The 13,898-nt window shown below is 37.0% G+C and overlaps 1 protein-coding gene across 2 annotated transcripts; it reads left to right on the top strand.

Annotated features, from left to right (window-relative positions):
- The first annotated feature begins 320 nt into the window (after positions 1-320).
- Positions 321-9,430, top strand: plekha3 (pleckstrin homology domain containing, family A (phosphoinositide binding specific) member 3). Of its 2 annotated transcripts, none has more exons than XM_062989663.1 (8): positions 321-491; positions 1,328-1,444; positions 1,565-1,720; positions 3,393-3,517; positions 5,174-5,356; positions 5,442-5,485; positions 5,611-5,684; positions 8,791-9,430. In XM_062989663.1, exons 1-8 carry the CDS (start codon positions 452-454, stop codon positions 8,913-8,915), a joined length of 864 nt encoding a protein of 287 aa, XP_062845733.1. In that variant the 5' UTR covers positions 321-451; the 3' UTR covers positions 8,916-9,430. The 2 variants fall into 2 exon arrangements, with proteins under 2 accessions (XP_062845733.1, XP_062845732.1); XM_062989662.1 differs by having other exon boundaries at positions 5,575-5,684.
- Positions 9,431-13,898: the final 4,468 nt, after the last annotated feature.

Raw genomic sequence — 13,898 nt, 5'->3', positions numbered from 1 at the left:
GGCAATCGTAATACAAAACTGTTATTATTATTGTTATTATTATTATTATTATTAAAGTATTCCGACGACACGTTTTATCTTAGTTTTTTATCATCTCCTTCAGTCGCTTAGTAAATTCGCTGCAGTACTAAACAGCAGCATATACTCCCTACATACTACAAAGTGAGTTGCAGCCGCAAACCACATATCTGCCTAAATAGTGTACTATGTAGCAAACATGGTGTGATTCCGGATAGCACCGGTTCTCACACAGCTTCCGTCCTCAGTTCAGCGAGAAAGAACCTCTTATGTTATGATTGCTTTTACTGGATAACATCAAAAATAAAATCGATTTACTTTTATAACGCGTGTTTGTCAAACCTGAAATGCGCCAATTTGTAGCCATGCAGCGTCAGGATGCCTCAAATTGTCCTTAACACTATACCAAAGTCCTGTTTCTGCACTGAGCATAATGGAAGGAGTTCTGTACAAGTGGACTAATTACATGACAGGTAACCTCATTACAGTATTATCACTGTGTTCCGTGAACAGATAAAAGCCAATACATATACAATTCAAATATGTGTTTATGGTAACAGGCGTGAATATGGCAATGATAATAATGATTTGTATATTCCGGGTTTAACGAACGCAGAATATATTTAGAAAATGTTAAGAATAGTTAGGACATTTAGGACATGCAATGCAATGAAATGAAGAATGTATGATTTGTTAATTCTCTTTAAACTTTATTCAACTGTGAAAAGACCAACTGACCAACTTAAATGTATATGTAAAAAAATAATAAAGTAATCAAATTAAACATTTTAAGATTCTTTTCTTCATGATATGCCACACATTTTTAACAGGACACAGATCTGGACTGCAGACAGGCCAGTCAAGCACACACACACACACACACACACACACACACACACAAATATCTATAGACTTCACAGTAAACTCCACTGCTTTTCTGCCTAGAATTGATGTAGCACTTTCTTGATGTAACAAGTTTCAGGTTGTATGTTTTGAAGCAGTGGTGGTCTGTGTTTAAGTGACAATGTTTTCACAAGTATTCCTAAGCCCATGTAGCTATACTGTATTTTTCATGGTAGCATTACAGTAGCATAGTTTTTATGCAGTCATAAACACTTAACAGTGGTTTCCAGCCTGGCCCTACACAGACTGAGATTTTTTAAGATTTTCTAGTTTGCCGTCTTGCATTAACATTTGTTCTTTGAACTGATTTACAATTTTTCACAAAGTGGCTACGACCTATCTTTGTTTGCAAAGACTGAGTCTTTGCTAAAATAACAGTATTGTATGGTACTGTGTGTCTTTTTAGGTTGGCAGCCACGCTGGTTTGTGTTAAACAATGGGATCATTTCATATTATGACTCGCAGGATAATGTCTGTAAAGGCAGTAAAGGTAGCATAAAGATGTCAGTGTGTGAAATTAAAGGTAGGATATTTTTTAGATTTATACATTTTGCTACTCTAAACAACACTTATTAGTCAGAATCAGTCAGCTCCACATTTCCTAATTATTTGTTTTTTATTTTTTTACATTCTTGTAAACCAGTTCACCCAACTGACAGTACCAGACTAGAGCTGATCATACCAGGAGAGCAGCATTTCTATGTGAAAGCTGTAAATGCAGCTGAGAGACAGAAATGGCTGGTAGCACTGGGGAGCTCAAAGGCTGGGCTTGTCGACACAAGAACCAAAAAAGAAAGAGGTGTGCCATTAAGTTCAATTCTGTTTAATAAATTTTTATTTGTATATTGCACACTGTCACAAAGCAGCTTTAGTGAAATCAAAATTATTTGTATTGCACTGTTTAAAATAAGGCAGATGCTATTTGCACCCCTGGTGTAAGCAGCAAAGTGTACAATTTGCACCCTGGTGTAAACAGCAATTTATACTATTTACACCCAGGTGTAAATATCACAAGATTACAAATAATTTCGCTATTTTTTATATTATTTTCAGATTGTGTAATATTTTCAGATTGTATTATTTACATTATACATTATCTACACTCAGGTGTAAAATAGCAATATATACTGACATGCCAAAAGTGTAAATGTAAATGTAAAAAAAGTCTTGGTACAGGAACTAGTATCATGTTAGGTACTCCTTTAGCCTGGCTAAGTGCAGCAGGCATTGGTTCCACAAATGGACGGAAATATCTGGAGGGGTGTTGACCCGTGCCATCTGGATAGCCACCCACAGGTCAGTATTTGTAGGTGCAGGATCTCTGGTCCCTCTATGACATATTCCCAGTACATGTGACACTGGGACCTACCACCCGTCTGGTACCCACAATCTTGCCTCACTCAAACTCCATTAATTCGCATCGCCTTGCCATGAGCACACTGGCCAGTGGTCAGCCTTACTTACAAGATAATACCTCACAACTTGGGCATTCCCAAGTCATCCCCAGGTAACGCCACTTCATGATCAATTTACTGCTATCTCTTGACCTTTAGCATGTCCATGTATAGTGTTTATATACTGGTGTGAAACTGAAAAATATACAACCTGAAGCAAACAGCAATTTATACATCCATGTGTAAAAAGTGATGTATTTGTTTGTACCCTAATATAAAGAGAAATATATACCATTCACACCTTTGTGTAACTGTCTAATAATAAGACTAAGCTTTTTAGCTATCCTTTTGCTTGAACCCTTATTTCTGTTAAGCTGCTTTGTGACAATAAGGCTTGTCACACATGAAAAAAAGTACATTTAAATTAGCAGTGGTGACACTGATAATTCCAAAGAGCTTTTGTTGGAAGTGTTCAAACTTTCAAAGTGGTGCTTTTTCTGCAACTCCGCCCTACAGCAGAGCAGTCGTTGGTAGACATGCGCAGTTGAGTTTGTTTGCTCTTTTTCTTTTTGGGGTACGAATAGCTGTACTGTGTGGGGAATGCTATGTGTACCCGGGTGCAAATAGACACTCCGTTAAAATAAACATTGTCTTAAAGCTACTTTACAGAATCCAGGTCTAAAAAACGCCAATGAAAATGCCTAGTGTGGCAGTGGCAAGGTAGAAAACTTCAGAGGAACCAGACACAATAGGGTCCCATCCCTCTTTACAGCTTTTAAAAATCTAGACCATTAGCTAGCAAGCGTGGGGCAACATCGGCAAAGGAAAAACTTTTGACAGTAGTATATACTTGAAATGAACCAATGTACAAAGGCTAGAGGTGCATAAAAATATAAACCATCTGATACTGCAGTCTGTGCAGGTAACTAGTTCATCCTAATAAAAATATTGATGTAAAGAGAACAAGTATTGTTTATGAGTTGTTCCAAAAAGCTCTAGTGTTAATACTGGTTATCATTAGGTTTGACAAACATGTGAAACCAACAAGGTTTGAGATTCAATTCTCATGTCTTTCAGAATTAACAGAAACCACAGAATCCCTGAAAACCAAAATGTCTGAACTGCGCCTGTACTGTGACTTACTAATGCAGCAGGTTCACACCATTCAGGAATCTGTGGAGCTGGAAGGAGACCATGCTGAGGTTAGCACAACATCTGGCATGTTACTGCACTCAAATAAAAACAACTGTAACTAGTTTTGAGAATGATGATTACCATTGTGTGACTGTAGTGGAAATTGTGTTTGTGAGTTAAAGGTGCAGATGTTGGACAAGAAGACCTTGCTCGCAATTGATATTCATCTCAAACAGAAATGGCCTTCCCCAAACTGATACCACTAGGTTAATGCATATAATGTAACTGTTTGCAATTGGTGTGACTTAAACACCTGAACTCAATAATAAGGAGAATTGTCCAGGTACTTTTGCCCATAAAGTGTATATGACCAAAATGTGTAAGCTCCAGACTTTACTTTTTTATCAGGTAGCCATGTGGTAGCCAGTTGTAGCATTGTGCTGGCATCTAACGAACCATGATTCGTTCAGCAAACTGTCAAGAGTGTGGTTCATCACTTTGCTGAATGTGTTCCCACTGCTCAAGAGTCCAGTGGCGGTGTCTTTTACACCACTTCAGCTGCTGCTTGTCATTGTACATGCTGATCCAAATTTTGTGTGTTCTTCAGATATGGAAGCCTAGTCCAAACCTAGTCCAAGGCCCTGACAGACAGTTACTGTGCTATATTTTTTCCAGAAGCAGTTTGGATTGTGCTTATCAATGCTGTTGTTGCTTTTAGGCTTTTGCATTCCTGGTGTGACCAAAAAAATGTTTGTCTGTGGAGATTGCAGGGTTGTATGTTTTTTTTTTTTTGACTCTGTAAGCAGTGGATGTGGCTGAAATAGCTAAATACAGTGGATATAAAAAGTGTACACCCCTGTTAAAATGCCAGGTTTAGTGATGTAAAAAATTAGACCAAGATAAATCATTTCAGAACTTTTACCACCTTTAATGTGACCTATAACCTGTACATCTCAATTGAAAAACAAACTGAAATCTTTAGGGGGAAGAAGTAAAAAATACAAAAATAAAATAATGTGGTTGCATAAGTGTGCACACCCTTAAACTAATACTTTGTTGAAGCACCTTTTGATGTTATTACAGCACTCAGTCTTTTTGGGTAGGAGCCTATCAGCATGGCACATCTTGACTTAGCAATATTTGCCCACTCTTCTTTGCAAAAACGCTCCAAATCTGTCAGATTGCGGGGGCATCTCCTGTGTACAGCCCTCTTCAGATCACCCCACAGATTTTCAATCGGATTCAGATCTGGACTCTGGCTGGGCCATTGGATATATGCTTTGGGTCGTTGTCGTGCTGAAAGATGCAGAAACCTGAAGGTTTTGTGCCAACATCGACTGGTATTTGGAACTGTTCATAATTCCCTCCACCTTGACTAAGGCCCCAGTACCAGCTGAAGAAAAACAGTCCCACAGCACGATGCTGCCACCACCATGCTTCACTGTGGGTATGGTGTTCTTTTGGTGATGTGCAGTGTTGTTTTTGCGCCAAACATACCTTTTGGAATTATGGCCGAAATGTTCAACCTTGGTTTCATCAGACCATAACACATTTTCCCAAATGCTTTTAGGGGAGTTCAAATGCGTTTTTGCAAAATTTAGCCGGGCTTGGATGTTTTTCTTTGTAAGAAAAAGTTCTGAAATGATTTATCTTGGTCTAATTTTTCCACTGTATATTAAATAAAAAGTAAAACCATCATTTTGCTTTTGTTCTTTTTGGTTCAGGTATGTTTGCAGACAAGAAACGAGGCGTCTTCTTTGCTGAGTGCTACATGTAATACCTTCATTCACACCCTGGAGGAATGTATGAAGATTGCCAATTTGAAATTCCAGACAGACATGTTGCACTCGAGTCCTTCAGATCCACTTATGTCGCCCATCTCCCCTTCACCCATCCAAATTGCCAGAGTAAAGAATTTAAATTTTATTGTAATTTAATTACTGTGGTTACTTCAGAAACTTTGGAGACCATTCTTTTGTGTTTTCTGTGTAGATAAAACGCTCCATCAGCCATCCGGGTACCTACACCTATGACAGGTACAATCTGCTGCCACCTGTTTTTTTATTATGCATCACAGTGTGGCCTGGCCAAGGACATTCAATCAAGTCATGTACTGTCCCTTAAGGTCTAGTATGCCGAAAGAGTGTGTTACTGTGTCCAGGACGTCACAGAGACGCACACGGACATGCTCAGATATCGAAGCTCTTAGTGACGGTGGAGCAGATGAGATGGAACGTAAGTCACCGTGACCAAATAATATTTTTTGCTGATTTTTACAATTTATAAAATAGTAGAGACAACATTTGTAGTAAACCGATTTTAAAAATATATCATATATATGTTAATGCAAAGTTACCTCATATGTGATCCAATTAACAGTAGAAGAAAATTGGGTTATGCACAAAAAGTTTGGACACTATACTAGTCATAATGTCATAATCCTTAGGAATTCTAAGAGCATTCTAAGAGAATTCCAGAGCATCTTTTTTTGGACATTTTAAAGCTTGTGCTCCACACATTTAACCTATGAATTTACAATAAATCTATGAAGCCTGAAAATCAGATATCAAACAGAAGGGGGACAAAAAAGCACTGTTTAATGGGTTGTTCTTTTTGGGCTGACAAAAAATATGACACATGGTTTGCTTACATTTCTGAACAATCTTGTAATAAAAGACAAAACATGCTAAATCTAATTGTTCGCTTTAAGTAATTGTGTAAAAACTGCTTTTAAAAAAAATATCCACCTTAGATTTACTATCAAAATCACATTTTGAGCACTTCCAATTGGCAGGTAAGAAATGGGCTTTGGACTACATTCAATATCTATTAGGTTCAATGGATAGACTGCAACTCAGACATTCTCAATGATTGCATGCTGCTCAAATGCTAAGATAGAAAACTAGCCCTAAACCATGATGCTGCCCTCACCATGCTTCACAGCTGGCCAAACATAGCAATGCTAACTTTTGTCTGATCTGTTCATTAACTGTTGTCTCAAAAGGTTTGAGAAACATCCAAAAGGTCTTTTGCAAATTTGAGCTGTCACTCCATTATCCTGTTTTTTCTTACAGTAAAGTGATATGCAGAGACTTTTGCAAGTTAGAATGCCTTTATTTGTCATATATACATATACAGGTGTACAGTACAATTAAATTCTTTCTTTGCATATCCCAGCTTGTTTGGAAGCTGGTCTCAGAGCGCAGGGTCAGCCATTGTACCCTGGAGCAGACAGGATTAAGGGACTTGCCCAAGGGCCCAACAGTGGCGGCATGGCAGAGCTGGGATTCGAACGCTCAACCTTTCAGTTAATAGCCCAAAGCCCTACCCGCTAGGCTACCACTGTCCCATAGTTCTTGAAACTTCTGCAGGGCTTTGATAGAGCAAATAGCTGCTTTTTACACAAGATAAATCCTTGCAGAGCATCAACAAATGAAAGTAGCTGCAATACTTTTTACCTTTTGGCTTTTCCCTTTTTTTATATTTCACCTGTACAAATCTTTCTGGTCTGCATATCAGATGCCCTTCTTGATTAAATTTTCCTTAAAATAGCCAATCATGCCTGTGTAGACGTCTGACCTACCAATAGCATTGCTGATGTTCAAACCTCTGAAAGTCTTTTATTTATAGACAGTTTGTATGATTATGGATTAACCATTTATTTTTAGAAATGTACACTATGTGGCCTAAAGTATTGGGACATCTGACCATAAGCTTGTTGGTATCCCCTTTCAAAAACAAATGGTAAAAAAAAGAGTGACATCTATTTTTTTAACTTTATCAACAGCCACTCTTCTGATAAGGTTTCTCAAAAGAATTTAAAGTATGTCTGTGCCAATTCAGTAAAAAAAAAAAAAAAAGAAACATTTGTATGGCTGGGCTTTGACGTTGGTCAAGAAAGACTAAACTAATGTTCCGGTTCATTTCACAGCTTTGTGCTGGCCAATTAAGTTTTTTTTTTTAACCAAGCTTTTTTGTTGCTGCAAAGTTGGAAGTATATAATTTCTTTTTTTATAATAAATATATTACACCTGCTAGCAGTTGTGGCATAAACACATTCATTCAATAATTAGAATGGGTGTTTCTAGTCTTGATCAGGGCATGGAGTAGTTAATATATAGTTTAATGAAACAGCGCACTTTTCCAACACTTAATCTGATTAGCTGAAACACCATTCCAGTTACTTTTACTCTAAATGTTCAATAAACACTTTATTAGGTGAAATTTTTATAGTTACTTACAAATATACAGTGAGGGTAGCAAGTGTTTAGCCACTGTTGTAACACTGAGTTTGTGTTTTGGATTGTGTAAACAGATTATATGATATAGTTTTATTCTTCTAACTTTGTGGTGGGCGGCACGGTGGCTAAGTGGGTAGCACTGTCGCAGCAAGAAGGTCCTGGGTTCAATCCCCTGGTGGGGCAATCTGGGTCCTTTCTGTGTGGAGTTTGCATGCTCTTCCCATGTCTGCGTGGGTTTACTCCGGGTGCTCTGGTTTCCTCCCACAGTCCAAAGACATGCAAGGGAGGTGAACTGGAGACACTAAATTGTCTATGACTGTGTTTGATATAACCTTGTGAATCGATGAACCTTGTGTGTAGAAGTAACTACCATTCCTGTCATGAATGTAACCAAAGTGTAAAACATGATGTTAAAATCCTAATAAACAAACAAACAGACATCTAACTTTGTGACAACTATTTGGGAAAAGGCATTTCCTATTCCAGCATGATCGTATTCATGTGGTGTTTAGGATTATGCAAGATTCATAAAGACAAGGTTTGATGGGCCAAAGTTACCCTGCAACACTTGAAAAATATTATTTCATACCATAACTTTCTCTGTTTATAATGACATTGCAACTAGATACCAGGATAAAATGTCAGGAGAGGATTTTTTCTGTTGGCTACTCCTTAATTTAGGGGTCACCACAGCAGATTATTTGTCCACAGATTCTAGGTGGGATGCCCTTTCTGCCGCAACCCTCCTATTTGTCCAGATTTACGATTTTTTTTTAGGGCACTGACATGTGTGCCCCCAATGGCTAGGTTCATGCAATGTCATGCACTTTCTGTATTTGTGAGCCCAGCCCGGGATTCGAACACCCAGAGCTAGGGCACTGCTTTTACCAGCTGCGTGGCTCCTACCATTACAAAATACGACAATATATGTGTTTATTCGAAGTACATTTTTGTACTGGACGTATTTTGAAAAACAAAATTGGGATTTAAAAGACTGTTATGAATTATTGTAATAATATACAGAATCTTTATGTTCACAAGGACTCTTTGAGGTTGGCATTATTCCCACCTTTTCTCATTTTTGTTTTTGTCCCCTAAAGGTCTCGTGTTTTTCCCCAAAGCCAGTCTGAATGGTGACACAGCACCTGTGATTCCTGAAGAAACTGGAACAGGAATGGGACTCATGTTGGAAACTGACACTCCAGAATCGGACCTTTCACTTTAAGCTCTGATTTTTCGGGGGCACCTTATGTGAAGGAAACATAATAATGTGCAACTGATGTTCCCAGTCTCACATTAATGGTGTTTAGGAAGTATTATTGCCCTTAATGAAGCCTTTTGTTGCACTTTAATGAGATAATAGCAGAAAAAGTGTGTCCATTTGAATGTTTGTATTTCTCCAGGCCTTTTTACCTGCTTTATTTGCCAAGATAGTGGTAGATTTTGGATTGAGAAAGGCCTATTTGAGCCATTTAGTAACGAAAATTCAGTTTGGATTTTACATGTGATGTGTAGTCTACTTTGTTTTTAGTGAAAAATTTTGACAAATGAACTGTAAGTGTACTGATAGTGGGATTCTGCTGAATTTGTAAAAGATGTGCATAATAGTTTTATTATTTTAAGTTAACGGTCATTCAGACCTTGTATGTGGAAAATGTCTCACTGCAGACAAACTTAAAATGTACAAAGCTTACAATGATTGTGATAAAAACCATGGACTAAACTTTAATACAATCTTCAGTTAAGTTCACAAATATTTCCACAAATATTTCATATTTACATATAGCCTTTTTTAAGGAGGTGACCTAAATTGACAACTTGTATTAAAAAGTTTATTAGTAGATGCACAGGGAATAATGTCTGAAGATCTTCTGTGTGACCTATTCAAATGATAGAAATGATCTTCATACATTTCACACTACTGACAGCCAGATTTTTCCTGTCTTGTACACTGGGATCATGAGTTTTTTCAGCTGTTTCTAAATGTTTTCTTTTAAGTAAGCACATGGCTAAAAGCCCAAAAATTTTAAGTGTAGTAGGTTTACTTGTTTAATTTATTTTTTCTTTGCCAAAGAAATCATTAGATTGCAGAAACTCTTACAGGTGTCTGTAAGAGTGGTGGAAAATCATGGAATAATCTGTGAGACTACACTCATGTCGGTAGGGGTAAGTAATAGTCTGCAGCTCTCGTCATAAAGTGGAACAGTTACAGTCAGAAAGTTGGAATTTGAAAATAAAATAAAAACACATAAAAGTGTAAACACAGCAAAAAAAAAAAAATGGAAAAAAGAAAAATAATGAATCAATCACACCCAACACATCCAGTCTGTAAATGTAAAAGTTACAGGCTTATGGTGATACTTTGCTATGTTGTGTCCCCATGCTGACAGTTGTAGTTACCATCATATAAAACCGGTAACACTTCTGACAATTTAATGCTGATAATTTAATAATGTAACGTAAGACTGCCAAGCACTTGCAAGTTGCAAAATTATATGCATTCTGTGTGCTACACACTAAATCAGTACTAATTGAGCCTTTGGTGGTGCTTTACTTGGCATGTTATTTAGTACAGTTGTAATTGCATTCTTGGACACTGTCAAACTGGTGGATGCTTTCAGTTGCTGCCTGCTGGAGGGCATAAGGGTGATTTCAGCATTGCATTTTGTAGATATTAAAATTCTACTATACAGACTTTCATGTGAAATCAAGTGAAATCACCATCAATTAAAGACACTACAATTTGAAAGTGTGAGTACCACAGTCTAACTATAGAGTCTAATCCTGCAACATGCAAAGTTGTACAACAGGGGTACAGTGGAAAACACTGAAGATATGAATCTGTAAATTGAAGCTAGACAGGACAAATCTTTAAATGACTTTTTATGAACTACATCCATTATAAGGCAGAAATTATACTGATTGACTTTAAATAAGAAAGTCTGGATTTTGTATCCACATCCATAGCTAACAGATGTAGCTAACAATAAATAATATGCTTTCAGTTTGCAACATTTCACACAGAAATTCAGACTTTTTCAGTGTCCAACTAGGACACTTTTAAAATCAAGTGTTAACATATAAATAAGATCAATTTTAAAAATTTATGTAAAACATTACCTCATGCATTAATGGCAGTTTTGCCATAGTTTGTAAAATTTTGGCCTACAGCATATTTATTTAGAATAAATAAATACTTTCCTGTGCTTACTGTACATTTTTTTTGTTTTCTTTAATTAATGCACACATACTTGACTGCTAGATTATGGTGGCTATGGATTTTCCAGTGAAAATACGAGGATGACAAGTTACAAATATTGACCTATGCCAAACTTTATTTTTTGTTTATTATACGAATTATGAAATTTCATGATACATGCCAGGCTGCTTCAGTGGTAAATTTGAAATAATAATATAATTGTGTAAATTTGCTACATTGACAAATTGTTAATTAAAAAAATTATAATGTATTATTTATTGTCCTTTAAAAAAGTGTTAACATTTTGAAAAGCTGGTAGAATTCACTCTTAAATGGCTATAGTTGGATCAGGGTGTACTGAACTTTCGAGATGTGTGCTGTTCTATAAGCCCACATGAAGGATAAAATAATGGAGTACACTTTCTTAAAATAAGTGGCAGGTATGAAAATGGGAAGATTCTGAAAGAGATACATGATTCTTGGTAAAATGACCATTTTAATTGCATTAATACAATACCATAGCTTAATCCGAGATGTAAAACAACAGTATATTCAGTAGGAAGAGAGGCCTAAATAAAGCAGGGTCACTAGCTTCCTTCCCCTTATTTAAGATATAAAATATTGTGGCACCGGCGAGCAGGAAGGATAGCGTCAGGGCCGCAAGTGAGCTGCCTTTGGCAGTTCATTCAGTGGTTTAGGGACAGACACCCATTCATACACACATACACACATACATTCATACAACAGACAAACATATAAGCTTCTTACCCCACCCTCACCGCAGCCACCCCTCTCCCAACAACGGGATACACGGCTACGGTGAGCTTAGACACCACTGCCGCAAGGCTTTCTGGGTAAAGCCTGTGCCGACGCTACAATATATTCACCTTGTACAGTGAATTAGTAAGTTTTTTTTTACTATTTTTCCAAGAATCAGTTAGCATTCTCAGTATCAGGGGAGTTTGGAGGAGGAGATTTTGTAAAATTCGCTACCAAAACCATCAAGGCAAGCAAATAGAAAAGACTGAATTGTGTGAAGAACATCCGGCATTGTAAATAGGGAATTAATTGGTCTGGAAACTCCTGGAAACTGTCTGAATCCGCATCTGTGTCATATTTGTAAGGTGGTATATTTGGTAGAGTACAAGTCCAAGTAGAATTTCATAATCGAGTATTTATTTATTTCGGATCTGTAATATGGCTGCCAGTTCTTGATTTTATTTTATGAATTGCTTGTTTTGCTAAATCACCTCTCAACTGTCTAGCTAATAAACGTTCAGGCTTGTCACATAGCTCAAAGTGTTTCTGTTTTAGTTTGAGCAGTAACGATTTTGCCCGTTTGCTGAAAATGGAATTATACAAATATTTACAATTTTATTGTAATCTGACTGTAGAAAAAGAGATTCTGTATACTTGCTAAAGTAATGGAAATGTTTTTTATTTCTTTTACCTGTTTATTCATTTCCTTTTTTTGTAAGATTCGAATGCCAGAAAATCACCTCGCAAAACCACTTTCAAGTGTTTCCCAAAGTGTAGAGTCTGACGCCTCACCTGTGTCGTTTAAAGCTATAAAGTCATCTAGCTTTGAATTTATGTATGTTGCGAATTTTGGGTCAGTGAGTAAGTAAGGATTAAAACGCCAGTAGTATTTCTGCTTGGGAAATTTTTTTTTTGAGAGATCTACATTTAGTACCTGCAATGAAGAAAGAGTAGGAGGTGGTTTTGAGGGCTTTAAGAAATTATTCCAGTTGACGAGGTGTACCTCCTGCTATTTAGTGCTGCTGCATGCAAAAAAAAACGCCTTGTCTTCTCCGCTTCATTTTTGGTTTCAGAGCACTCTCCAGTGTTAATTTGAAGCTTTGCAGGAAATCACAACTATGTGAAATCCCTCGCTTTGTGAGTTTTTTTTTTTTTTTCAAAAGATAAAAAAACTTCCTACGTTTCTGAACAACAGCAGTCTAGAAAAACAGCAATCAGTGGTGGGCATACAATTTTGAGGGGTAGCCAAAATAGACTTTATTACAAAAAAAATAAATACTCTATACCTGCTCGCTAGCGCCCCTGATTTGTCACAGTTTTTTATGCTGGATGCCATTAGTGATGCAACTTTATTTTTATACAGGCTTGATAGAGGCACTGGCCAGTACAGCTCTCAAAGGATAGGCTGCTCGACGTCTTGATGGCAGCAAGTATAAAATCTCAATATATGCCACTGTGTCAACAGTACCTTCACACATGCAGCTTACCTTTGCTGTGGGCGCTGATGCACCATACCCATACCATGACAGATGTTTTGAATGTTTTAAACCTTTTGTTGATAACAGTCTGGATGCTCCTTTTCATATTTGGCAAGGTCTGTTTTTTTCTCCCAGAAATATGCTGCAACCATTTTGCTGTGCAAAATGCTCCTTACAGGTCAAATTTATACATTAATTCTAAATAAATTTTTAATGCAACCAACAAATATTTTGATGTCATTTGGCTCACTTAACAGTTTGAGAACTCCTGGGTTAATAGGTTTTTAATGTAGTATTAATTAATTTAAATTGATTGTATAGTAAGGTTGCTTGGGGTGCACAACTGTCTGTTACACTAGCCTACCTCTGATCAGGTTTCAGTTATCAGAGGTGCTATTGGCTGACTAATGATTGGCTATGTCCAGGAAGTGGGGAAAGCCTTGTGATAGATTTGCACCCTGTCTACGGTGTGTTCATGTCTCAGTGATTCTGGGTGAAACCTCAACTCGACCAGGTTAAAGCGGTTGATGATATTTGAAATGAAGTCGTGTCTCCCTAAATTACTTTTAGATTAGAATGTTTGTTGTATTTATTGTAGGCTTTTTTTGTATTTGTTGTACTGTTTTTTTATCTGCACTGTGTATATTGTATTGTCTTGTAATTTTGCTCTGTTGCACCCTGGTCCATCCGAGAAACGTTGTTTAATTTCAGTATGTACTTGTATATAGCTGAAATGACAATAAAGCCTCTCTTGAACTCTTGAACTTGAACT

The sequence above is a fragment of the Trichomycterus rosablanca genome, chromosome 27 (assembly GCF_030014385.1).
Source record: "Trichomycterus rosablanca isolate fTriRos1 chromosome 27, fTriRos1.hap1, whole genome shotgun sequence".
Taxonomy (NCBI): Eukaryota; Metazoa; Chordata; class Actinopteri; order Siluriformes; family Trichomycteridae; genus Trichomycterus; species Trichomycterus rosablanca.
This window is presented reverse-complemented; position numbering and strand designations above follow the sequence as displayed.

Coding starts and splice junctions, on each gene's coding strand:
- plekha3 (XM_062989662.1), top strand. CDS start 452: ATGGAAGGAGTTCTGTACAAGTGGACTAATTACATGACAG. Junction 1,721..3,392: donor AAGAACCAAAAAAGAAAGAG/GTGTGCCATTAA, acceptor CATGTCTTTCAG/AATTAACAGAAACCACAGAA. Junction 5,685..8,790: donor TGGAGCAGATGAGATGGAAC/GTAAGTCACCGT, acceptor TGTCCCCTAAAG/GTCTCGTGTTTTTCCCCAAA.